Source organism: Triturus cristatus, chromosome 4_2 (assembly GCF_964204655.1).
Source record: "Triturus cristatus chromosome 4_2, aTriCri1.1, whole genome shotgun sequence".
Taxonomy (NCBI): domain Eukaryota; kingdom Metazoa; phylum Chordata; class Amphibia; order Caudata; family Salamandridae; genus Triturus; species Triturus cristatus.
The window spans coordinates 894,234,097-894,261,894 of NC_140586.1; the positions used below are offsets into that span (position 1 = coordinate 894,234,097).

Sequence of the window (27,798 nt, forward strand, 5' to 3'; positions counted from 1 at the left end):
GCAGACTTATCCTTAAGGGGCCACATTAGTGGCTCTTGGACAATCTCCCTTTGACCAATGCCCACCTCATCTGTCTCCCTAGCCAACCTTGCCGGCACTGACATCATCTTCCTGGTGTGCTGCGTGCCCTTCACCGCCACCCTCTACCCGCTGCCCAGCTGGATCTTTGGAGACTTCATGTGCAAGTTTGTGGCGTACCTGCAGCAGGTGAGTTCTTCTTCGCCTTTTTGTTCTGTTATTATTAATTGTTTACACTGTGACTGTCATCCACATGGTTGTGTGGGCTGTCTTGGTTGCTTTTCATCTTCATGGTTCAGGCAGATGATGAGGTTGACATGTCTGGTGGTGGCCAGTGGGTGAAGTCAAGGGGTTCCCTATTTTGGCTGTGGTCCATGGAGTGTGTGCTTCATTGGTGGTTGATGCATTGTATAGGTCAGTGGCAGTACATGCATTGTTTGTTATGGTGGCTTTCGATGGGTGGTGCATTTTGTTGCTGACGGATCCATCAGTTGTCCTAGTCACGGTCAATGGATTGTGTTTTATGTCAGTCGTTGGTCAATGATGTGCTTTTGTAGCAGTCGATGGATTGTATTCTTGTAAGTTGATGGACTCTGTGTTTTCTGGTTGTCAAAGCAGTGCATGTTTTAGTGGGTAGATTGGGCCACACTGGGGAGGGGTCATTCGGTGCATATGTTGGCATTAGGCCACCGAACTGGCACCAGTGCAGGGAGAAAGCACCAGACGCACCGTATTGCATAAATGCGGTGCATTCCTGTCATTTCACTTTGGCATAGGGCATACGCATACATGAGTGCCCCCGGGGTACAGGTATCTGAGACATGTGACCTCCAAGCATCTCACAGCTCCGAGCATTAGTTTAATATGTCCATTTTGATCATTGCATTATGTTTGTTCTTATAAATCCCTTCTTCAATTCCTACTTCCTCTTCCTTGACCTTTGCCCTAACGCTGGTGCGCTTCCAGTACCCCACTTCCTCTTTGTCGAGGACCAAACATCTGTGCTGCGCCGCGTGGTAAAGGAGCTAGGTAAGAGTAGGCCTGCTTACTTGTGACGTACATCCCCTTTCCACCTCCCCAGGTCACAGTCCAGGCCACCTGCATCACCCTGACCGCCATGAGCGCCGACCGCTGCTACGCCACGCTCTACCCGCTGAAGTCGCTACGTCACCGCACGCCGCGCGTGGCCATGATCGTCAGCCTTGGGATCTGGGTTGGTAAGTCCTACCAGTCTCTTCCGTGTGATACGAGTGAGTGAAACATTGACTCGATGGGCAAATGATTCTGTTCCTCTTTACAGTGATGTGCGGAATGTGTGTACTTTGCTTTCTTGTAATTGCGTGACGGTTTGGCAAAATTAAGCAATCTTCTGCATAATTGCCCGCAATGCAAACCTGTCATGTTGAGGTTATATGTTAGTGTTAAATGCATCCTTGTGTCAATTCGAGGACGCCTCTAAACAAACCACCGCAAACAGGTCTTCGTGTTCTGTTGTTCACACGTATTCATGGTACATTTTTACCACAAATGCCACGCAGTTATACAAAGTGTCATCATTTTGAAAGTTTTCTGTAACAAGCATTACGGGAATTTCTCGAAATTACACCAGCGTAATTTACATTTCGCCCAGGCCTACTTTCTAGCGCTCTGATGCCAGCAGTTAAGCCCTTGTGACACTTTCTTTTTAAAATAATTCTTGAGTGTAAAAGTTTTACAAGAATGCGTTAATGGAACCATTAAACACAAGTAGATGGTGCAAATGTAGGCAGATGTTAAGTGGCTGCAGAATTCGTGAGGTCACCATGCAGTAGTAGAGACCTTCGACTCTAGAACCGTAACTTACCTCCTCCGCGACATCTGATGCATCTCAACCTCTGGTTATAGCGACGAGGACAGAAATAATGTTTTTTATGTAGAACTTACTATTTCAGTTCTTGCTGTCTCTAAGCGCTGTGACCTAATGTAATGTTCCTTTCTGTGTGGACCTTAGAGGATGAAACGCAGAGTTGGCCATGCCATGTGATTTACTGATCACTCAAATGTCTACAAGGGTCACTGACCTCACAGAGGCATATTATTGGATAGATCACATGACTTTTGGGTCCCAGATGGAAGACCCCCAACCTAATGTTTATGTCCTTAACCAGCCGAGCTTCAGAATCCTCTAATACTGCACCTCTTACCTCCCACCCCATCCTTGAACAAGTCACCATTGAATACATGACTACATATGTTCACCACCAGGGGGCAGATCTACAAGCCCCCTGCGCCACCACTACGTCACTTTTCGTGACGTACTGGTGGTGCAGGGGGCTCCTCCATATTTACAAGGAGAGGGAAAGCCACACTGCGTGACTTTTCCTCTCCTTGTAAATATGGCCCCTTTACACGCAGCACTGTGCGTTGAAGGGGCGTTCCATGGGTGTTGCTGTGGGTGTTCCGACGCAACACCCATGGAGCCAGACACATTTCCCGATTTACGAGAAATCGTAAATCTGGAGATGCGTGTGAATGCTACGCCACCCTAGAGGTGGCGTAGCGAGGCGCAACGAGGAGAAATGTTTTCATTTCTCCTCGTTTTTTCCTCTTTCAGTGCGTGCTGCATTCTACAGCACGCATTGAAAGAGGAAAAAGCCTCTTGTGATTATTTTTGTGCAGAAAGGTGTCCCTTCCTGCACAAAAACAATCTCCCCACAACGCAGGCATCCTTGCACCATGGTGCAAGGGTGCCTGCGCCGTCACATGGCTGCAGTTGGTGCGCCAGCGCAGGGGAAGCACAGAGATGCGACATATTCTTGTAAATATGTCGCATCTCTGTCTTTCCAAACTAACGCAGCACGGCACAGCAAAATTGCTTGCTGCACCGTGCTGCGTTAGTTTGTTGTAAATCTGCCCCCAGGTCTTTACCTGCAGCCCAGGACACGTGTCCACCATCTGAAGAACAGCCCTCTCTTCCTGTCCTGCTACTCTGCTGTATATCTATAAAGACAGATCTCTAGATGTCTTCTTCCCTCCAAAAAAGCCACTGGGACCCTCATTTTGGTGAAAAAACTACTTGTGAGTCATCAGACTTGTGAGGGTACCAGACCCCTGGTTGCAGGGACATCACTCATGCATCGAATCAAAGGTGCAGTCAAAAACAATATTCAAATGGTATGATGTTGGCACACCACGTATAAATCACAGGTCACCATGATTTGTCCACAAACATACTATGGGGCTCCTCCAACTCGCTTCATTACTAGCTTCCTATTACATGGCAGCTTACTCTCAAATATTACACCCAGCCCTGCTTCTTCAGAGCTGTCATTTCTCCTGCCAAATGGTTCTCTGTGGAGCCTCTGTCCCAGCAGGCTGCGATGCAGGCATCCCGCCATCTTGTGTGTTCGTTCTCCTTCGGCCACGTGTTCTGTACTCAGAGACTACAAACGTGGGCAGAGATACGTTTTCTGACTGTGTACTCAGTCACCTGGCACAGGCCAGATGTGGTATCAAAGGAGGGTCCATGTGGTCTTGGGGGGGTGCCCATGTGCCAATTGGGTAGACCTGAGCAAGATCGCCATTTTTTTCCAGGCCAAAATAGGCCCATCAGTTGTGAAAAACATGGGTATCAGGCAACATATGTGTGGGCTGTTGTCCACATGAAAATTGTACACCATACCCTTGAATATAAAGCGACGCGACATACATGCTCTTTGTATGTTCCTTAAATTTTTTAAAGTGCAACTGGGAAAGATGTCCTTGCTGCACATGCCACCAAGCACGAGCCATTTTGGTGTCTAAGGTGAGTGTCCCAGTGGGACTGGAGTTGCTGTGTTTGTTTCAGGGGCTCTGCTATCAATGGAACAGCCGGTGCAGTGGCACCGGGTCTCAGTTGGACTGGAGTTGCTGCTGCATTGCAAGGGCTCGGAGCCAGTGAGGCTAGAGTTGCTGGTTCTATTAAGCATGGCCGTCTTTAGCGCTGGTGGCACCTGGTGAAACAGTCTTTTTTGGCACCCGCTCCCCATGACCACCTCCTCGGATTCCCTCACTACCACCCAGCAAAAGTGCCCCTCATCTCTCCATAGCCACTATCTCACGTACATATCATTTGTTTAAACGCACTTGGGAAGTCTGGCTATACTATTCCACTCAGCTATCCACATAAAATACAGAACTCTTCATTGCAGCAGGCATATTAACCATTTGTGCTACTTTATGGAAGTCTAAACTGCTACTAAACAAAACTCAGATCTCTCTCCCTAACAGGAACATTAATCACAAGCGCAATCTTGACATTTTGATATCTGCATGAAACCTGCACGCACAAGACCTCTGGAGCAGGTGCTTTTAAATCGTAAGTTATTGCAAAACACAGCAGCCCCCTCAAGGTCAGCGCCCAGGGCGGTCGCACCAGTCGCACTGCCCTAATGCCGGCCCTGCTTTTCAGGGGCGCAGCTATCAATGGCACGGCTGGTGGAGTGGCACCGCGGCCCAGTGAGTCTGGAGTTTCTGGTACTTTTCAGGGGCGCAGCTATCAATGGCACAGCCGGTGCAGTGGCACCAGGGTTCAGTTGGTCTGGAGTTACTGGTTCTTTTCAGGGGCGCAGCTATCAGTGGCACAGCAGGTGGAGTGGCACCGCGGCCCAGTGAGTCTGGAGTTTCTGGTACTTTTCAGGGGCGCAGCTATCAATGGCACAGCCGGTGCAGTGGCACCAGGTTTCAGTTGGTCTGGAGTTACTGGTTCTTTTCAGGGGCGCAGCTATCAATGGCACAGCAGGTGGAGTGGCACCGGACCCAGTTGGTCTGGAGTTACTGGTTCTTTTCAGGGGCGCAGCTATCAATGGCACAGCTGGTGGAGTGGCACCGGGGCCCAGTCGGTCTGGAGTTACTGGTACTTTTCAGGGACGCACATATCTAAGGTACAGCTGGCGGAGTGGCACCGGGGCCCAGTGAGGCTGAAGTTTCTGGTACTCTTCGGGGACACAGCTTTCGACGGCACAGCTGGTTTAGTGCGTCGGGGCCAGAAACCTGAAGGACCCACTCATCCCTGGTTATTTTAGTGCATTTCAGCCCAGACAGCTAGTCGCAGGCCCATTATTCTAGCTTGTTTTAGTTGGGTCGATGGCGCCCTTGCCATCCCATGCCAATGCTACTTTTGTGCTCTACTTTGTCATGCAGAACCAGCAATGAGCTCCTGTATCCGAGGGCCCTATGCTATCTGTGGCACACACATTTCCTGTTGGACATCTGCGCGCCTTTCCTTCAGTAGAGGAATAACTTTCTTTGGTACAAAGGCAGACACTAAAGTTTTTTTCTTCTCCTGTGCTTCCCTTAGAATTGTGGGTCATATGTACAATGTCCCTGTGGCACTTTTACGCCACCGAAGCATCACTTTTGTGCTGGAGGCGCAGTGTGCCAGCCGATATTTAAAAGGCCACACAAAGCCACCCTAAGAGGCTTTTCATGGCCTTGTAAATATGGAGTAAGACAATACCTTACTCTGTGTGGAAGGGGCATTCCATGTGTATTGCTGTGGGTGTTCCACGCAAAACCCATGGTTTTTGACACTGTCCCAGATTTACAACATAGGGTAGATCTGAGGCAGTGCCAAAACTAACGCCTTCCCAAAGCAGGCGTTAGAGAAAAACAAGAAAAACGCCTCCTTTGGTTGTTCAATCATGTCAACAACACAGCCACCCTTGCGCCATGGTGCAAGGGTGCCTACGTTGGCGCTCACCTGCAGTTTGTGCATTGGCACTGGCAAAGAGGACAGGAATGCACCTTCTCCTGTATACGGCTCATTCCTGCTCTCCTGCTTTGACATAGGGCCGCACAGCTAGACGGCTTGTGGACCTGCCCTATTACAAGATATTGTAAATATGTCCCTGTGTCTCCAAACTAGAACAAGCAAAATGTATACAATTACATGTATTATCTGTTCCTATTTGTTAGTTTTCTTGGAACCTGAAGAAAAAACTGCCCTATCTCATTTTATCACAGAGTTGTTCCTTGGGAAGGGTAGTCACTGTCATGTTTCCTTGCGCCCCTCACCCGTAAACCAGAAGCAGGGCACTCCTCAGTCGACACGGGACTCCTCCCCCTGGGTGGTCCCGGCAGGTTGCAGTCTAGTCTTTCGGCAGCACGTAGTGGACGCCGCCAGCCGGCCGTCACTTCCGGTTACCTGAGCATATCACTACGGAGGACGGCAGGCTCGGCGCTTCGGATTCATTTCCTGAGCTTCGCAGGCACGCAGGAGCGTAGCGAAGGCTCTTCCAGCAACCGGACAGTCGGTCCGGACCGCGCAAGGGCGCCCAAAGATCCCGCCTTACTTCATACTTGGCACGGAGCCACCCTATGCACTATTACCTTCCAGAGCGCAGTGGCGCTTTTCCTTTGTTGTTAAAGATGACTCGTGCGACGGCACGGAGTCACCATACCTGCCTTGGTTACCTCAGAGCGCAGTGGCGCTTTTCCTTTGTTGGGACGACTCGTGCGACGGCACGGAGTCGCCATCTCTGCCTTATAACCCCAGAGCGCAGTTGCGCTTTTACCTTTGTTGAGACGACTCGTGCGACGGCACGAAGTCGTCAGAACTGCCTACTTGTCCCCCCAGAGTGCAGTGGCGCCTTCCCTTGCTTACTTTCACTTGTGCGACGGCACGAAGTCGCCACACCTGTATTTCCTCCCTCTAGCGCAGTGGCGCTTTCCTGGTACTTGATCCTTCCTAAAAGCGCAGGAGCGCTCGGACCCTGGCATACCTTCGGGGTCTTTTTCTTCACTCTCCGCAAGGACCTCGTTTGATACCAACGCCTGAACTTCATCTGTACAAGAACACCGCGCTCACAGGTAACCAGAAGAGAGTACTGCTCCCCTTAGTACTGTGTTCCCCCAAACGCTCGGGGGGTGTGCATGTTCCGCTCTAACCCTGTACTATAGTCACCCCTGTTTCCTCTCTTACCTTAGGGATCGTGGACTTCTACACAGCCTAAGGAGCCACGAAGGGTTTCCCCGTCACGTCATCCACAGTCCCACTCGCACCACCCTTCCTGGCAATCTCCCCCGGTTCCCTCCTGCAACTGGCTAGTGTATTCAGTCCTTCCAGTAACAGAAGGGTTCAGGTAGGGGTTGCTCCTGTCGTCGCTGTGGGATTCCTCCGCAAACACGAGGTGAGAATTGTGGGGGTCTGACAGAATCCGAAGCCCAAGTTTATCATCCTACCCGGACACATGGAGGGCCCCGATGTTACGTTACAGGACATAGCAGCAATGTTAACTAACATCCAGGCTGAGAATCGGAGCTTACGTAGCGATGTCACTGCGTTACAAGGACAGTTGGGTGCAGGACATACAGGAGCCTGGGGCGCACCCCAGGGACAACAAACCCAACCAGCCGGAATAATAAGACCTCCTTTGTTTAACCCATGGGGTCAGGCGCCTACTGTCTCGTCTAACCCTCCCCCCGTTCAGGTATTAGCCCAACCCATGGCACAATTGGCCGCACCAGAACGTTACTACGGTGATAGTACTAAGTTCAGCATTATTCCTCAACCAGTGCCACCTGCACTTCATGGCCAGAACCACCGCCTTTCCGGATGATGCCTCAAAGGTCGCCTTCGTTCTATCCTATTTAGGGGGTGACGCCGCTCATTGGTCCATTCCCCTGGTAGAGAACGACGAACCTTTGCTATATAACTTTCCAGTTTTTAAGGAGACCATGAGACGCATGTTTGCCCGCCATACCTTCGTCCAAGCCGCGGACAACGAATTGCTCAAATTAAAACAAGGCAACACGGACTTGTTGCACTACATCACAACGTTCAAACGATTGGTGGTGGAGGCTCACTGGCCAGAAGATAAACAAGTGTCAGTATTCTACAGGGGTCTTCGGGAAGAATTGAAGGATCTCATCTCACAGATGACGGAACCTCCTGAGGACATAAACCAGTTTATTGATATGGTAGTGAAACAAAACTATCGTCTGCAAGAGCGAAGAACCGATAGGTTCAGAGGAAGTGAGACCAGACTCCCGGTGTACCGGGAAACTCCAAAACCCCGTGAAACACCCGAGCCTATGCAGATCGGGGGCGTTCGGGCTCCCTTGACGAAAGAAGAAAAAGAAAAGAGGCGGAAGCAGAACCTATGCCTGTACTGTGGCAAAAATGGGCATTTCGTGCGGGATTGCCCTGCTAAACCACGCCAGTCCAAGGAGAGGAACCCTTCGGCTCTATCGATCACCAGAGAAGAAAGGACGGGAAACGAGACCTCCCAGTAGATAATGGGGTCTGTCTACTGGGACTACACACCGAGAAGACGCAGACCTCGAACACCTGCGCCCGCCATCACCATATGGGTATACCCGTACTCCTTCAGTCGTTTACAGGGTCTTCCTGGCGTGTCATTGCCTTAATAGACTCTGGGGCAACCGGGAATTACATCGATGCACAGTACATGAGGGGGTTGGGCATACTGACACAAGCCAAGAAGACACCCGAGATAGTCAAAGCCGTCGACGGTACGGACCTAACCTCAGGATTGGTTAGATACCAAACGGAGGATCTGCGAATGGTGTTGGAAAATCAGCATACCGAGACCATCGCCTTCGATGTCATTGATGCCCCCCAGTTCAGGCTGATATTAGGCCTTCCCTGGCTGGTTCAGCACAACCCCTTGATCGATTGGGTTACTGGCAAAACAACAGTGGACTCTGTTTATTGCGCCCAATCCTGCTACCCCTCCACGGGGAAAGAGGCGACCCGAGAGGTCCTAGCCTGTATCCTACCTAGAGACGGCATGGGCTCGGTCACACAGGAGTCTATACCCCAGGAATACAGGGATCTGGCCCAAGTGTTTGACGAACAAGGAGCTAATACTCTGCCTCCACATCGACACTTTGACTGTAGAATCGATCTGATTCCGGGATCCACGCTCCCTTGTAGTCGAATATACTCTCTCACAGAAAAAGAAAACACCCATCTCCGCAACTACCTCACTCAATACCTTCAGAACGGGTTTATCCGTCACTCCAAATCTCCGGTCTCCTCCCCTCTCTTCTTTGTGGCTAAGAAGGAGGGGGATCTACGCACATGCATTGACTTTCGGGCAATGAATGCCATAACCGTTAAGAACAGGTACCCACTCCCCTTAATTCCTGACTTACTGGACCAAGTGAAAGATGCGGCCATATATACCAAGTTGGACTTGCGAGGGGCCTACCATCTTGTCAGAGTCCGAGAGGGCGATGAATGGAAAACCGCCTTCCGGACGCGGTACGGGTTATTTGAGTACCGCGTCATGCCCTTCGGACTCTGCAATGCCCCGGCCGCATTTCAGTACTTCATCGACGAGGTGTTACGGGAGTTCCTTGACCGTTTCTGCATAGTATATATCGATGATATACTGATCTACTCTGCGAACACGGAGGAACATCGCCAACACGTACGAGCCGTCCTCCAACAATTGCAACAACACGGGCTGTACGTGAAATTGGAAAAAAGCGTGTTCCATACCACAACCGTAGAATTCCTGGGACACATTCTGACACCAGGAGGCGTTCAGATGGATTCCAAAAAAGTCGATGCCATTCTGAGATGGCCAGCCCCGTCCTCCGTGAAACAAGTCCAGAGATTCCTAGGGTTTGCGAATTACTATCGCCGCTTCATTGATGGGTTCTCCCGGATTGTCGCCCCCATTACCGGTCTTCTGCGTAAAGGGGTGCTGTTCGCATGGAATGCCAAAGCAGAACAGGCATTCCGTGACTTGAAAGCCCGATTCACCTCGGCTCCAATCCTGAAACATCCTGACCCCACACGCCCCTTTATCGTGGAAGCCGACGCCTCGCAAAACGCCCTCGGGGGAGTGTTTTTTTTTTTTTTTTTTTTTTTTAAAGGTTTTTATTGAGCAATAATTCGATTACAAGCACGGGCCTACAACCACCAGGGCCGGCCGCTAAGGACAGAATGAAATATACATTTATCAAAGCTGCAGTCGGTTCCCGGGGTTCGGCCCCGTAGTGACTCCGGATAGTTCTAAAGGAACAGGAGAGTTAAATCCAACAAACACAAAAAAACTAAAAGAAAAACAAAAGGCGAGGCATAAAGACAAACAGTGCAGGTCAGGCTTCCTCCGGGGAACTCCAGTTCAGACCATTAAGCAGCACGCGAAAGGAAGGAGTACCGGGAGGCTGGGGACGGGGGGGGGGGGCCAAGGGAAATGAACGTCCATATGTAGTCATTCCAAAAGATGCCCGGAACCGTCAAGGGTCAGGGGGACATGGCGATATCGGTGTCCACCAGGGGGGGCGTACAGATACCCCCGCGATATGCATTCCATTGCCCCCAGATTCTGCCCCATGCCCCCGGCTTACCACGGGCAACATACACAGTCTTCTCCCTGAACATACACCAGTCCATATTCTCCTTCCATACTGACACGGTGGGCGGCCGCTGGGCACCCCAAAGCTGCGCTATATCTCTCTTGGCAATCATGTTCCCCAGGGCCGCCCACCGAGTCTGAGCCGCGCTATAATCATTGGGCTCCCACACATTCAGGACACAGCGACGCACCTCCGGCAGTAGCACAACCCCAGTGACCTGTCCCATAACCGTATGTACCCGGCGCCAGTAGTCCGCCACCTCGCGGCACTCCCACAGGATATGGAGAAAGGTGGCGCTGAGCCCACAACCCCGCTTACAGAGCCCATCGTCGGAATACCCCATCGAGACCAAGCGAGGACCCGTCACATACACCCGGTGAAGAATCTTAAGCTGTACCAACCGGAGACGGGCTGGAATGGCGACCTCCTTGGGGGACGACAGTGCAGACTGCCAGTCCTCGTCGTCCAATTCCACCCCATCCCCCGTCCAAGCCTCCCGAAGGCGCACCAAGAGGTCAGCCCGATGATTAATCAGTTTCTTATAAATTAAAGAAATAGTACTGTCAGGGACATGTCCGTCAAGTATGCGGTCCTCGAGGGGCGAGGAAACCGGGATCTTGGTCCCCTCTCCAAAGACCGAGAGCAGGGCGTGTCGAACCTGGGCATAGCGGAAGAACTCCCTGTCCGTAAGCTCATATTCGGCCTGAAGAGCCGCGAAAGTCTTAACCGCGCCCTTATGCCACAGGTCTCCCACTTTGCTGATACCAATCGTGTCCCACTGGTCAAACCCCTTCGTAGTCCAGAGGCTCCCAAGGCGATCGGAGGCAAACAAAGGAGTAGCACATGTCAGTCGCTCACTCCAGCCCGTGGCCGCAGTGGCAGCCCTCCAAGTCCTCACCGCAATCTTAGTAGGACCCGTAAGGGTCCGGCCAGCCGAGCGGGAGTAAAGCGCCCTGTTATAGTCCCCGCCGGGAAGCAGGAACTTGTCCATCTCATACGCCGGATTCAGGCCAGGCGCATACGTGGCATGGTTGATGGCCGAAAGCTGCGCGGCCCAATAATACCTGCGAATGTCGGGAAGCGCGATGCCCCCGTCGTACCAGGGTAGAGTAAGCTTAGCCAGAGCAATGCGCGCCCGCCCGTCCCACACCAGTCTCCTCTGCAGGCTCTCTACCTCCCGAAAGTAGGCCACTGGGATGACGTCGAAGGAATTCTGGAGTGCATAGAGGAACCTGGGAAGGGACATCATTTTGAACAGCGCGGCCCGACCCAGCGGGGACAGGGGCAGCCTGCACCACCGGGCCGTGTCCTCTCGCAATCGCCGAAGCGGACGCAGGAGATTCTGCTCATAGCGAGCCACCGGGTCCAGCGAAACGTATATCCCCAGGTACTTAAAGCCGCTCAGAGATACTTGGATCGGAAGCCGAGGCGGCAGGAGAGGAGGACCACCGGAGATCGGATAGACGCAGGATTTAGACCAATTGATCGTGAGACCCGAATTATTCCCGAAGGAAGTCAGAACGTCAAAGAGGACGTTGAGCGACTGCCGCGGTGAGGTGAGATACAGGAGAATATCGTCCGCATACAGCGAAACCCGATCTTCAAAGCCCGGGGCCCACCGGATCCCTCTAAGCGAGGGCTCCCAGCGGAGCCAAGCAGCGAGTGGCTCCAGGGCGAGAGCAAAGAGCAAAGGGGACAACGGGCATCCCTGCCTCGTGCCCCTGCCGAGGGCAAAGGGCCGAGAGACCCGCCCATTCACCACCACCTGAGCCATGGGTCCCGTGTAAAGAAGCTTCACCCAGCCAATAAATCCTTCCCCAAAGCCAAATTTAGCCAAGACAGCCCAGAGGAATGGCCACTCGATGGTGTCAAAAGCCATCGTGGCGTCAAGAGAAACCAGCACGGCCGGTTCGGAGAGGAGCTCCGCCCTGGCAAGGGCGCCGTGAAGACGCCGCAAGTTAAGAGCGGTGTTACGATGCGGGATGAATCCGCATTGGTCCGGATGAATAAGATCGCACACGACGCTCAACAGACGAGTGGCAAGGACTTTCGCCAAGATCTTAGGCTCCGCATTTAGCAGTGAAATAGGCCGGTAAGAAGTACAGCGGTCTCGCGGCTTGCCCTCCTTGGGGATAACGACTATCGTGGCCAAACGCTGGTCGGCCGGGAGGGAACCCGCCGCCAGAGACTCACGGAACATACGACTGAGGAAGGGCGCAAGCTTGTCAGGGCGCAATTTATATAGCTCAATGGGCAGACCGTTGGGACCCATAGCCTTGCCCGAGCGAAGGGAGCGAATCGCGGTCGCTATTTCGTCCGCCGACAAGGGGGCGTCCAGCCGCTCACGGTCCTCGACGGACAAGCCGGGCAAGGCGATATCCCTCAGAAGAAGGCGAGAGTCGTCCTCATCCCTGTCAGTCACTGGGGAGTACACAGCCCGGAGGTGGTCGGCAAAACATTCCACAATCTCGTCAGGCTCCGTCACACACACACCATCCGCAGCACACAACTCCGGGACCACACGATTCACTCTCTCCTTCCTGTCCAGCCACGCGATCAACTTTCCCGCCTTGTCCCCGGCATCGTACAGTCGACCCTGCTGCTCCCTATACATAGTGTTGGCCGCGTCGGTGACCAGGGACCTATATTCAAACTGTTTCAGGCTGAGGGCATGGAGCCCGTCCGGAGTGACATTCGCCTCCAAGGCCGACTCCAGCCCCAAGATGTCAGTCTCCAGCCTCACCACTGCCTCACTCTTGACCCTCTTAGCCACCACTATCTGGGAAAGGGCGTGTCCGCGGATCACGGTTTTAAAGGCTTCCCACAGGGACATTGCAGACGACACCGACCCCTCGTTATCCAGGAAGTATTGGTCCATAGCCTTAACCAGGCTGTCACGAGTCGTAGGGTCTCGCAGGTACCATGGGTTAATGGGAGCGATCCGCCCTGCAGACCGCGGCCCGGTGTCAAAAAGAAGCCACAGCGGAGAATGGTCGGAGATACCCCGCGCCAGGTGCCTGACCTCTCGAATCCGACCAGTCTGCGCCGCGGGCATCAGGAAGTAGTCTAACCTAGAGAGACTCCCATGCGCCCCCGAGTGAAAGGTGAATTGACATTGGGTCGGATGCATTAATCTCCAACTATCCACCAGGCCGAAGGTATCCAGCATCCCACCCAGCCATGCCTGGGCAGCGGGGAGGGTCCTTGGTGGGTGACGATCCAGTTCCCCCGAAACCACAGAATTAAAGTCCCCGCCCATAAGCAGGAGGCTGTCCGGAAGGTCAAGCAGCATTCGACCCAAGTCAGTGAAGGTGGAGTTCTGGAGGCCCGGGGGGACGTAAACTGAAACCAGGGCAAGGGGCTGACCCTCCCACCTCCCAATCAAGCACACATAGCGCCCTCTGTCATCCGAGACTATCTTAGTGATCTCCACCGGAAGTGAGGTTCGCAGGAGAATGCCCACCCCCCTGGAACCAGTTGTGAAACCAGAATGGGCCACGAGGCGGTATCCCCCCCTGTTCATTGCATGACAAACATTGCCAACCAGATGCGTCTCCTGGAGAAACACCACGTCAGGAGTCAAACGACGCAAATATTGCAGTACTACACCCCGCTTGATACGGTCCCCCAACCCATTGACGTTCCATGACATAAGCCTCAACCCGTCCCCCCCCATCCCCCCCAATAGATCAAGGGTCCCCCAGCCTGCAGCACAGTTCCCAAATGTGGACAAAAATCAGTACCTCGCCCTGTAAACAAAAAACACACAACAAAACAACCCCTCCTCCCCCCCAACCCCACCCCAGGACAAACTCCCCCCACCCTGCACCCCTGCGGGCCAAAAAACCCCCCCAACTTGCAGTGTGCCTGTCGCCCCTCTAACCCCATTCTACGAAAAGACCCCAGAGGAGGTAAGGGACCCGTCCCCGCCCGCCCCCCTCACTGGTCCTGGTAAAACACAATATGCAAATGAAATAAGACCCAACTGTACAGTGCAAAACGGCAAAATCAAGGACCAAAAGTCATTCTTAAGGGGACCCGTCACCCGCGGTGCCCGCGGAGGGTCCGGGACGGCCACCTCCGTCCGGCAGAGAGTCCAGCCAGTCACTTGCAGCCACAGGAGAGTCAAAAAAGGCTGTCCGATCCCCATGTTCCACTCGGAGTTTTGCAGGGTAGAGCATCGAATATTTGAGGCCCAGCTCGCGGAGACGACGCTTCACCCCCTGGAATCCCATCCGTTGTTTCTGGACCAGTTGCGTGAAGTCCGGATAAAAATTGATGGTCGAGTTCTCATAGCGAACCGGGCCGTGGGCCCGTGAGGCCTGCAGAATAGCGTCACGGTCCCTGTAGTAGAACAGTTTGGCCACGATAGGCCTCGGGGGGGCCCCCGGCCGTGGCCGACCGCCCGGAACTCGATGGGCCCGCTCCACGGCAAAGAACTTACTTAGGCCAGCCGGGGACAACTGTTTCAGGATAAGTTCCTCGACCACGAGGTCAACCGGGCGGCCGTCGGAGGACTCCGGTACACCTATGACGCGAATGTTGTTGCGTCGGGCCCGTCCCTCGAAGTCCTCAAGCCGCCGGGCCATATGATCGTTAACCACCCTGATGTCTCCAAGCGCGGCCCGCAGATCCAACACCTCCGCACCGAGGGTGGAGGTCCGCGTGTCGAGAGCCTGGACCCTCTCGTTAGTTTTGGAGAGGTCGGCCCGGATCAGGGTGACATCAATCGCGACAGTGTCAATCTTACGGGCCAGGGCCTCATATTGCGTCGCGATGGTTTCCCTAATGCCATCAATGGCGCCCATAATGTCCTGTAGGGATAGTTCCGTAGAGACGGTCGCGCCTCCCTCCGCGGTATCCGAGGGGAGGCCAGCAGCGCCAGAGGGCCCCCTGCCCTGGGTGTAGCGGTCCATGTTATTGCTCTGGACTGGTCCCCCGCGGAGGGAAGCCTTGGTCTTGCGGCCCTCGGGACCCCCTTTACCCCCCATGTGAACACGGTCACTCAAGGGGACCTCCAACCAAGAGGTGTAAGGGCACCAGCAAGAAGACCAAAAAATGTCAATATAGGGGGTCCGAGGCGATAGGCACGCTAGTGGCAGTTGAAAGGAAACCTCATGCAGAGGCCCAGGAAGCACCTCGCCACTCCGAGCGCACCCCCCTGCCGGTCTCCTGAAGTGCAAAACCGAAACCGAAAGTGAGGGATCGGCAGCTGGCACCGCGCTGAAGCCGCTGTTGTTCAATTGCAGCCCGGCCCCTCGGGTCAACTTCACCCCGGTCACCTCCGTCGGGTGGGTCCCAAAAGTTCCGACGACGACAACTCAGGATTCCCAGGTCCGATTTAAGTTTTGAAAAGAGATATATGCTCAGCTGGTCTTTATCTCCCAGATTCCATAAGCCACTTCAGGATATTCTCAGGATAGATTCCGAGGAGCAGAGAGGGTCCGGGAAGCCCTGTGCTCACGCGACCATCTTGGATGCGCGCTAGGCTCCTCCTCCCCTCGGGGGAGTGTTATCACAGAAAGACGACAAGACCAACATGCTTCACCCAGTAGCATACTACTCCAGAAAGCTACAACCCGCTGAATGCAATTACTCCATCGGGGACAAGGAACTCCTGGCCATCAAAGCAGCATTTGAAGAATGGCGACACTACCTCAAGGATGCCAACCATACGGTGACCATCTTCACCGACCATAGGAATCTACTGTTCCTCCGTTCAGCCAGAGCATTAACGGCAAGACAGCTACGCTGGACCCTCTTTTTTAACGAATTTGATTTCCAGATCACTTACAGACCCGGAAGAGAGAACGCCAAAGCCGACGCCTTGTCACGAATCGAGGAAAACGGAGACCAGAAACCCCCAGCAGAACCAGTACCCGTAATTCCCATCCGCTGCTTTCAGGGTGCAGTTACGTCTTCCGACTTCTTGACACAACTCCACCAAGAGTTACAACAGAAAACCAGGGACGACTGGGTCGGAGACGTCCAAGGGATCACAGAAAACAACGGCTTCCTGTTCAAAGACGGACGATACTATTTACCGCTGCTCACTCAACAACTACAGGCAATGGTCCTGTGCCACGACCACCCCTTAGCTGATCACCCAGGGTACCAAAAAACCAAGGAATTACTGCAGAGACACTTCTGGTGGCCCACCCTCAAACATGACACACAAACCTATGTCGCCCGATGTGCCATCTGTACTCAAGGAAAAACACTCTCACAACCCACGGTAGGGTTGTTACACCCCATTCCGGTTCCGCCTTGCCCGTGGCACACGGTCTCGATGGACTTCGTGGTAGAGCTCCCTAAGACCTCCACAGGACACACCACCATTCTTACAATTGTGGACCACTTGACAAAAATGGCGCATTTCATTCCTCTAACGCATCTACCGTCAGCGGCAGAACTGGCAGCCCTGTTCATGCAGAACGTGGTACGGTTACATGGCATCCCATCGGTTTTGATAACGGACAGAGGTACCCAATTTGTATCCAGATTCTGGACTGAAGTCTGTTCGATATTACAGATGGAAGCCTGTTTATCGTCCTCCTACCATCCCCAAACTGATGGCCAGGCCGAGCGTACAAATCGCACTATGGAGCAGTACCTCCGTTGCCTGCTATTGTCTATGGAAACCGACTGGTCCGCAGTGGTGTGGATCGTAGAGTACGCCTACAATAACAGCAAACATGCGGCGACAAGGGTTTCCCCGTTTTATTGCCTCCAGGGATATCATCCCAGAACGACCCCCTGGGTGGAAGCTCGACCGTGTGGAGTGCCTACTATCCAGGAACACCATGCTTCCCTCCGCACCATATGGCAACAGGCTCGTTTTGAACTCGCAAAGGCCAAAGAATACTACAAACACAACACCGATAAACACCGGCAACCCGAACCAGCCTATGTAGTGGGAGACAAGGTGTGGTTATCCATCCAGAACCTCAACACGCATGGCCCCAAGAAACTGTTGCCCCGATACGTGGGTCCTTATCCCATCACCAAGATCATCAACCCAGTGGCCATGAAGCTTTCCCTACCATCTCACATGAAAATACACCCTGTCTTTCATGTTTCCCTCTTACGCCCTGTGCATCCAGACAGCTCATTGGCAGAACCTCCTCCTCCTGTTCCCGTTGAAGACCACGTGGAATACGAGGTTCGGGCCATTCTTGATTCCCGCAGAACTAGGGGAAAACTGTTTTACCTAGTGGACTGGAAAGGCTACGGCCCGGAGGAACGCTCCTGGGAACCCCTGTCACACGTCCGTAATGCTCCTTCCTTAGTCAGAGCCTTTCATGCCCGGCATCCCCAGAAACCTCGCCCTGTTACCCCTCTGTGACCGGGTGGGTAGATCTGTTTTCAGGGTGGGTGCTGTCATGTTTCCTTGCGCCCCTCACCCGTAAACCAGAAGCAGGGCACTCCTCAGTCGACACGGGACTCCTCCCCCTGGGTGGTCCCGGCAGGTTGCAGTCTAGTCTTTCGGCAGCACGTAGTGGACGCCGCCAACCGGCCGTCACTTCCGGTTACCTGAGCATATCACTACGGAGGACGGCAGGCTCGGCGCTTCGGATTCATTTCCTGAGCTTCGCAGGCACGCAGGAGCGTAGCGAAGGCTCTTCCAGCAACCGGACAGTCGGTCCGGACCGCGCAAGGGCGCCCAAAGATCCCGCCTTACTTCATACTTGGCACGGAGCCACCCTATGCACTATTACCTTCCAGAGCGCAGTGGCGCTTTTCCTTTGTTGTTAAAGACGACTCGTGCGACGGCACGGAGTCACCATACCTGCCTTGGTTACCTCAGAGCGCAGTGGCGCTTTTCCTTTGTTGGGACGACTCGTGCGACGGCACGGAGTCGCCATCTCTGCCTTATAACCCCAGAGCGCAGTTGCGCTTTTACCTTTGTTGAGACGACTCGTGCGACGGCACGAAGTCGTCAGAACTGCCTACTTGTCCCCCCAGAGTGCAGTGGCGCCTTCCCTTGCTTACATTCACTTGTGCGACGGCACGAAGTCGCCACACCTGTATTTCCTCCCTCTAGCGCAGTGGCGCTTTCCTGGTACTTGATCCTTCCTAAAAGCGCAGGAGCGCTCGGACCCTGGCATACCTTCGGGGTCTTTTTCTTCACTCTCCGCAAGGACCTCGTTTGATACCAACGCCTGAACTTCATCTGTACAAGAACACCGCGCTCACAGGTAACCAGAAGAGAGTACTGCTCCCCTTAGTACTGTGTTCCCCCAAACGCTCGGGGGGTGTGCATGTTCCGCTCTAACCCTGTACTATAGTCACCCCTGTTTCCTCTCTTACCTTAGGGATCGTGGACTTCTACACAGCCTAAGGAGCCACGAAGGGTTTCCCCGTCACGTCATCCACAGTCCCACTCGCACCACCCTTCCTGGCAATCTCCCCCGGTTCCCTCCTGCAACTGGCTAGTGTATTCAGTCCTTCCAGTAACAGAAGGGTTCAGGTAGGGGTTGCTCCTGTCGTCCCTGTGGGATTCCTCCGCAAACACGAGGTGAGAATTGTGGGGGTCTGACAGTCACTCCCTCACCTCACACTCACTCGTGAACTCAGGGGCGTTTGTTGTGCCTATGGCATAAAGCCTGCAGCTTCAAGCCTGTCGAGCTCACACGCCCCCTGGAAAGCCTAGCGTTGGACAAGTATTACCCTTCAAGGCTCCCCCTGTCTGAGCTGTTCCAGAACTAAGTTTCCTCTGACCAGAGTGGAGCTGACCCAGGATCCTTCCAATAGTGACAGTTCACTTGTTCCAGAATGCAGGAATATGTTGTGTGTTTTAGGGAATGCCGTCAGCACACAAGAACACTCCGGGTGAGCCCAGGAATTCTCACCATCACCCGTTACCCAAAGGCCGTACACTGTGCCTCCTGGCCAGGTTTCCCCCTGGCAAACAGAAACTTCAACCTGTATCTCTGAGGGTCCTTCCTTCAATTAAATTAAATGTAATTCAAGATGCTGACACATGCTTACACACGCCTTTAAGGCCCTCTATGACCAAGGACCATCATGCATCAACCACAGCCTCCAACCCTGCGCTCCACCTCCCTTGCCCTCACACACACTCCCTCCATCCGCCGGAGCCACAGTGGGGAATGTTCCTTTCTCCTACCTCCCCAAATCCTGAATGGGAGTATTTTCATGTTCAGAATAGACACAAGCATGCACTTTGCTAACCGTGGGCAATGAACTTTGCTCCGCTAGCAGCATTACAAAAGTAGCAGAGTTAGCTACTGCACCCACAAACCTTCAATAATAGACCTTAACCTTTACTTGCCAAAAAGCATATAACCAATTCGCAATAGTGAACTTCAAAAAATATTAGCCAATGAGAGAGGTGATGATTTTGGGGTCACACCTAGCCTAGGGGGAGGACCACGCAGATGCCTTGAACACAAAGAGCATATCATGTGGAACGATTCGGTGGTGGTCCCATCCTCCTAGGACCACCCCAAGCAAAGTTATGGGCAAAAATACAATGCCAACGAAAGGCCCAGCAAAGCATTATGGGGCGAGATTCTAGAGTGCAGTGAATATTATAGTATTAGCTTTCAGCTGAGCTCCAGAGCCTGCCCCTTGAGGAATGTTTTGATATTGGATACTATAATATCCACTGCACTCTAGACTATCGTCCCATAATGCTTTGCAGGGCCTTTGATTGGGATTGTTTTTTTACCCATATCTTTGCTTGGGGTGGACCTAGGAGGATGGGACCACCACCAAATCGTTCAGCATGATGTGCTCTTTGTGTTCAAAGCATCTGCTTGGTTCTCTTCCTAGGTTAGGGAGGTCCCCAAATCATCACCTCTCTCACTGCGTGCTGTGTTTTCATTTTCCCTTTTGTGAGATGACTATATGCATTTTAGCATGTAAGTTTTACTAAAGGTATGTGTGATTTCTGTTTTATTAACTGTCATGAAGAGAAGGTTATGCAAATAAGATTACTCACACGGAATTCATGCAATAACTTTGTAATAATCTACTGCACCCTCACCCCTTTGATAAATCAACTTTATCTTTACATGCTATAAAGCATATAACCAATCCACAAAAATGAGCTTTGAAAACTATCAGGCAATGAGAGAGGTGATGATTTTGGGGTCCCCCCTAACCTAGGGGGAGGACCAAGAAGATGCCTTGAACACAAAGAGCATATCATGCTGAATGATTCGGTGGTGGTCCCATCCTCCTAGGACCACCCCAAGCAAAGTTATGGGCAAAAATACAATCCCAACCAAAGGCCCTGCAAAGCATTGTTTTTCCTTACCTTATAATCAGGTAATTTATAACATTCTGAAACAACATTTCCTGTGGACAGTCTTCTTCAGGGTGCTGCTAGTAAGTCAGGCATCCAGTGTACCACCTGGACGTCCATCTGAAAATGCTTTGAGCTGTTAAATTCCAGGTCTATCGCCAAAGGCCTCCTTTGTTGCTCTGAGCAGGCAGTAATTTTACACGTTTCCCACTGGTAAACGTTTGGAAGTTCGAATCCAAACCCTGTTTGAAGTGTAAAGGTCTTATCACTGTCAATCATTTCCTGGTTAAGAGACTGTCTATGGCATTGTAGGTGATGTCATGGACAGCGTAATCTCCTTTTAAAACAACAAAACCCAACAAGTCTTGGCCCACTCCTCGCTGAGGTGGTTGACTTCCCATTCGGAGTCCCTCAAGGGTTGACCCACTGCTTCTTTTCGTCAATGCTGGCCCCAGCTGCAATCATGCTCAGGGGTCATCTGGATTTCCTGGTGGATTCCAGTGGTATTCCAGGCAAGGAGGACGGTTTCCGTGCATGCTCAGTTGTTTGGTGAATGATCATTAGGGGATGCGGGAGAGCTGCCTGTGCAGAATGTAGCAAACCCAATGTTATCAAGCTAGGCTGGGACATTCCTCAAGTCCCTCCATGGAGGGTTTGGTCTGAGGTACCCCTACTATCACCAAGCAAATTAAGGGTCCTGGTTTAAATACCATATTACCTATCTGGAGTGAACTGAGGAGCTAGGCGAGCCCACCAATTTTCAACCTGGGACAGCCAAGACAGCAGGTCCTGTCTTCAGACAAACCTCTGAGTAGGAGAGTTCACACCCTCAAGGCTCAGCTGTGGAAATCATCTGGGGTAGAAAACTGTGCCGCCAGAGCTGTGTTTGTGCTAAAACCATAGGACCGGATCATTAGCTTCCACGGTTCAAGCTACACTGGCTTCCAAAATCATGCAATTGAGTTTAATGTCATCTCTATGGTCCATATATCTTTGTTGGGGGACAGGACCTCCATATTCCTCTACCCCTAGGGCTAAGGCTTGCTTTAGCAAATGCTGATGAGAGTCATTTGCAAATATACACCCCTAACATGCATTATATATGTACAACCCACATTGATATAATATATGTGCTACATGCTGTCCACTGACCAAAGGTGGTCAGGATAAATACCACAAAATTCCTCTGCACTTGATGGAGGTGGTGGACCATACAACGTTTATGGAACTTTTTATGTACAAGCTCTGGATCTCAGAGTGTATGAATTGCTTGTCTGTCTGAACAATGTAGTGTCTATGTAGCCGCTGATTGCATCTAGGCACCTAGACCCATGCTTTGAAATTGAAGTAGTGAATACTTTTAGTGAAGTCAACAAAAATGATCTGGCATAACATACTGTGAGCCCAACATGCCCATCTCTTTATCTAGGTTCCTTCCTCCTGTCCACCCCGATTATCCCGTACCAGAAGATCCAGAATGGGTACTGGTACGGCCCAAGGACGTACTGCATTGAGAAGTTTCCCTCGGATGGACCCAAGAAGGCTTGCATCCTCTACCAGTTCCTGGCTGTCTACCTGCTGCCGCTGCTGACCATCTGTCTCTGCTACTCGCTGATGCTGAAGAGGGTGGGCCAGCCAGTGGTGGAGCCGACGGACAACACCTACCAGGTGAGGAGGCCTCAGTAAAACACTGTATTTTATTGGACTCTGTGGGAGAACCACACACCTGCCCACCGACTACTAGATAAGGGCTTTCAGTAGAGTATTGTATTTCAGTGGGCCCTGTACTGCAGCAACAAAACCACCCGCTCACTATTGGATAACGGGTCCCCAGTAGAATAATGTATCTCACTGGACCCTTTACTACAACCACAAAACCAACCGCTCACTACTGCATAAGGGGTCCCCAGTAGAGTATTGTATCTCACTGGACCCTGTACTACAGCCACAAAATCACCCGCTCACTACTGGATAAGGGGTCCCAAGTAGAGTAATGTATCTCACTGGACCCTGTACTACAACCACAAAACCACCCGCTCACTACTGTATAAGGGGTCCCCAGTAGAGTACTGTATCTCACGGAACCCTGTACTACAACCACAAAACCACCCGCTCAACTACTGCATAAGGGGTCCCCAGTAGAGTATTGTATCTCACTGGACCCTGTACTACAACCACAAAACCACCCGCTCACTACTGGATAAGGGGGCCCCAGTAGAGTAATGTATCTCATGGGACCTTGTACTACAACCACAAAACCACCCGCTCAACTACTGCATAAAGGGTCCCCAGTAGAGTATTGTATCTCACTGGACCCTGTACTACAGCCACAAAACCACCCGCTCACTACTGGATAAGGGGTCCCCAGTAGAGTACTAATGTATCTCACGGGACCCTGTACTACAACCACAAAACCACCCGCTCAACTACTGCATAAGGGGTCCCCAGTAGAGTATTGTATCGCACTGGACCCTGTATTACAACCACAAAACCATCTGCTCACTACTGGATAAGGAGTCCCCAGTAGAGTACTGTATCTCACTGGACCCTGTACTACAGCCACAAAACCACCCGCTCACTACTGGATAAGGGGTCCCCAGTAGAGTAATGTATCTCACTGGACCCTGTGCTACAACCACAAAACCACCCGCTCACTACTGCATAAAGGGTCCCCAGTAGAGTATTGTATCTCACTGGACCCTGTACTACAGCCACAAAACCACCCGCTCACTACTGGATAAGGGGTCCCCAGTAGAGTACTGTATCTCACTGGACCCTGTACTACAGCCACAAAACCACCCGCTCACTACTGGATAAGGGGTCCCAAGTAGTGTATTGTATCCCACTGGAACCTGTACTACAACAACAAAACCACTCGCTCACTACTGGATAAGGGGTCTCCAGTAGAGTAATGTATCTCACTGTACCCTGTACTACAACCACAAAACCACCCACTCACTACTGGATAAGGGGTCCCCAGTAGAGTATTGTATCTCACTGGACCCTGTACTACAACCACAAAACCACCCGCTCACTACTGGATAAGGGGCCCCCAGTAGAATACTGTATCTCACCGGACCCTGTACTACAGCCACAAAACCACCCGCTCACTACTGGATAAGGGGTCCCCAGTAGAGTAATGTATCTCACGGGACCCTGTACTACAACCACAAAACCACCCGCTCAACTACTGCATAAGGGGTTCCCAGTAGAGTATTGTATCGCACTGGACCCTGTACTACAACCACAAAACCACCCGCTCACTACAGGATAAGGGGTCCCCAGTAGAGTACTGTATCTCACTGGACCCTGTACTACAGCCACAAAACCACCCGCTCACTACTGGATAAGGGGTCCCCAGTAGAGTAATGTATCTCACTGGACCCTGTGCTACAAACACAAAACCACCCGCTCACTACTGCATAAAGGGTCCCCAGTAGAGTATTATATCTCACTGGACCCTGTACTTCAGCCACAAAACTACACCCTCACTACTGAATAAGGGGTCCCCAGTAGACTACTGTATCTCACTGGACCCTGTACTACAACCACAAAACCACCCGCTCACTACTGGATAAGGGGTCCCCAGTAGAGTACTGTATCTCACTGGACCCTGTACTACATCCACAAAACCACCGCTCACTATTAGATAAGGAAACCCCTGTAGAGTAGTGTATCTCAGTGGACCCTATACTTCCGCCACAAAACCACCCGCTCACTACTGGATAAGGGGTCCCCAGTACAGTTTTGTATCTCATAGACCCTGTACTACAACCACAAAACCATTGGTTCACTACTAGACAAGCGGGTCCCAGTACAGTATTGTATCTCTATGGACTCTGTACTATAGCCACAAAATCAAACCCACTCGCCTACTACTAGATAAGGGATCCCCAGTGCATTATTGTAGCTCAGTGTACCCTGTGCTACAACAAGAAAGGCACCTGCCCATCAGCAATGTGCTAGTATTGACTATTTTCATGAGTATATAAACACAATGCAGAACTGCCTGCTCCACTTATGCCACTCTTGGCCACTACATGTTCCTTATAGTGCCGTTTTTGGTTGCCCCTGCTGCTGAACATTCCCAGTTCCACTCAGTCCTAAATCAACAAGTCCAGATTCCACCTCACTGAACCCGGGTCTCTTCAAGTCCTAGACAGTGAGGGTCTTCTTTGGGGGGACCTCTTAGCACCTTTTAACTGGTGCACACCTGAACCCTTGGTCCCTGGAGGCAGTGACTTAGCTTATTAACGATGGGACACTGACGTCACAGAAAATGGGAAAATGTAACTTAGACATTACTAGAGAGCACAGTTATTCTAGCGCTCATTTACAATCTGAAACACAGACGGATAAAGTGATTTGCCCATAATCATATGCTTGCTTCATTGGTCAGGTGCCCAAGTTAGGATTAAACGTTAAGGGGCATATTATCAAGCCCATTATCGCCGCTTTAGCGGCCGTTTTCAGCCGAAAAGCGGCAATAATTTGATCACAGTATTATCAAGGACACCATAACAGGCTTTAGCGCGGGCTTCCTTGTGCTAGCACCCGTTTTACTAACGCCTTGCATCGCATCGCTAATGAGATGCAAAGTAGGCGTTCCTCACATAACTTCATGGGAATACATCGCTAATGCAGCTCTGCGATATTTACAACGAGGGGAGGTGGATTGTCAAGCTAAGTGCACCATGTTGTATTATCAAGGATTTACCTATCGCTGAGTTTTTATCGCTGGATTTCATGCGATATTCCCGCATCTCCTCGCTATTGCTAGATTTATTATCGCCTTGGAGATAAGCGTTGATAATAACATGCTATTTCGGTGATAAAATCCAGCGATGGCTGGCGATAAGAAAGACCACGCTAAACGCGCTTAGCGATAATCATTGCTGTTTGTTGATAATATGCCCCTAAGTCTCCAGCATGGGAGGTAAGCTCGTAACCACTAGATTTAGGGGTATTATTTAGAGTTTGATGGACAGGGTACTCCGCCACAAACGTAGCACCTGATATTGCCTATTTATATACAATCAGTGCTACTCTAAATAGAGTTAGTTTGCTCTGTTTAAAATTAGTCAAAATGCCATATTTGCACTACCAGAGCTGCTGCTGGGTCCGCCGGCAGAAACCTTGGCCGCACATCCATCGAAGGGCTCTTAGCGTGAGGATAATTATCGCCGGGTAACGTGGATTTTTATCGCTGAGATAGCGTGCTATTAGCAACGCTTATCTCCTCAGCGATAAAAATCCTCACGCTAACTGCCTAACGTGAGATTATCGCTGGAAACACAGCGATAATCTCACGCAATGTGGCGTTAGCTTGCTGATAGTAACTCACAAACTTAGCCATGATATCCACCTTCCATAGGATATCATGGCTAAGTCAGTCCTGAAGCAGGCGTAAGGAAAGTAGCGATAACAGGGGTTATCGCTACTTTTCCTGCCGCTATGCTTCATAGCGTGGGGCTTGATGATAGGAGAAATGTCGCTTAGCGACATTTCTCCTGTCATGTTAGGTCAGGAACGCCCACTTTGCTTCTCATTAGAGATGCAAAGCTGGGCGTTAGGAATCCCGACGCTAAAGCAAGCTTTCACGCGTTAGCGTGGCCTTGCTAATTAGGCGATAAAATGAAGCGGAGATCATTTTTTATCGCCTGCTTGTAAATATGCCCCTAAGTACCTCAGATAATCCACCCAATTTGTGGCAGATGTTCTGACGTACATTCGTTCCTATTCGGGAACTGCAAGGAAAATGCTGAAGGTTACAAACAGAATTAAAAAAAAATCACCTTCAGACATCTCACTGCATCAGCCAGGTTGGGATCTCAAAATATGGCGGGTTGTCCCCACCAGGGTTGCAGAGGTTCTGACCTCTGGCAACCTTGTGGGGTGACAAGCCACCTGCCAAACATTAAGTGACCCTCTTAAGCCTCTCAAAGCAGCCTATTCTAAGATGACACCTACTACCAAGCAAAGAAGTGCAAATATGCTCACCTCCCAACCCTAAAATATGGCGCCCCCACCCAGACATGTAACTTTAGATATATTTACCTGCCTAGCTAAGATGGTACCAGACATAAAACAGCAAGTAGCTATGCCCGCCTACAATAAGACTGCACATGGTATTAGACAAAGTTCATTCACAATGCTAGCCTTCTCACAAATGGATGAATATGAGCACTGGCTAAAAATTGTAGAGATACCTACCCACCCACAGAATGATGGCTTCCAATCTCCCTGTGCCTAACAAAAACGAATGTGTCCTCATGTAATGCAACTGGTGTTACGTAAAGCGCTCTGATACCTGATTCGGGTCAGGTTCATGCTATATAAAACTCTGTAAAACAAAAACAAAACAAAAGAACTGCTACTGAAACTTAAACAGAGGTAGACAGATATTGGTCTGCATACAGGTGCAATTCTGATAAACATTATCTGGCACATGCATCAACGTAGGCTTTTGCGATTCCTTAATTGTGATTATTAAGGAATCGCAATTAAGGATTTGCAAAAGCCTATGCATGTAGGAATCGCTATAAAAATAGCAATTCCTACACATTCCTTAATTGCGAGTCACAAATTGCGAGTCGCTATTAAGGAAAGCCGTCCCATTCATTCCTATGGGCCTCCAGGCCCATAGGAATGAATTGGAGATTGCATGAGCAATTTGCGAGTACCAATAGGTACTCGCAAATTGCTCGTGCAATTTCAAGGGTGCAAGGGTGTCAAAATGACAACCTATTGCACCCCGGAAATTGATCTGTGCACATATGTTGCACACACACATGCCCTAAGGGCATGTGTGTGCGCAACATGAAACTTTGAAAAATGCACAAAAGTGCATTTTTCTAAGTTTTTGCAAATTACCATGAAGTTCAACTTCATGGTAACTTGCTCCCCCTATTAGCGAAATCGCTATTTTTTTTACTTCAATGCATTGCATTTAAGGAATCTCAATTTGGGATTCCTTAAATGCAATCGCAATTTAAGTGATCGCAATTTAGAGATTCCTTAAATTGCGATTTTTGCATTTGGGATGATGCATCCCAAATGCAAAAATACCGGTCGCAAAGGGGCAGATTCTGAGACTCTGCCCGTTTGCGACCGGTTTTTCCTTTGATGCATGTGCCTGTATGTAAACTAATTCA

General features: G+C 51.2%; 1 protein-coding gene across 1 annotated transcript in view; it reads left to right on the forward strand.

The window, feature by feature from the left end:
* LOC146835365 (G protein-coupled receptor 54-like) overlaps positions 1 to 27,798 on the forward strand; it is a 240,338-nt gene that overhangs the window by 207,101 nt on the left and 5,439 nt on the right. Inside the window, exons 2-4 of the mRNA XM_085602927.1 lie at positions 83 to 207; positions 1,100 to 1,235; positions 22,074 to 22,312. Of these exons, the coding sequence (XP_085459053.1) occupies positions 83 to 207; positions 1,100 to 1,235; positions 22,074 to 22,312 (500 nt within the window). The remainder of the gene's footprint in view (positions 1 to 82; positions 208 to 1,099; positions 1,236 to 22,073; positions 22,313 to 27,798) is intronic.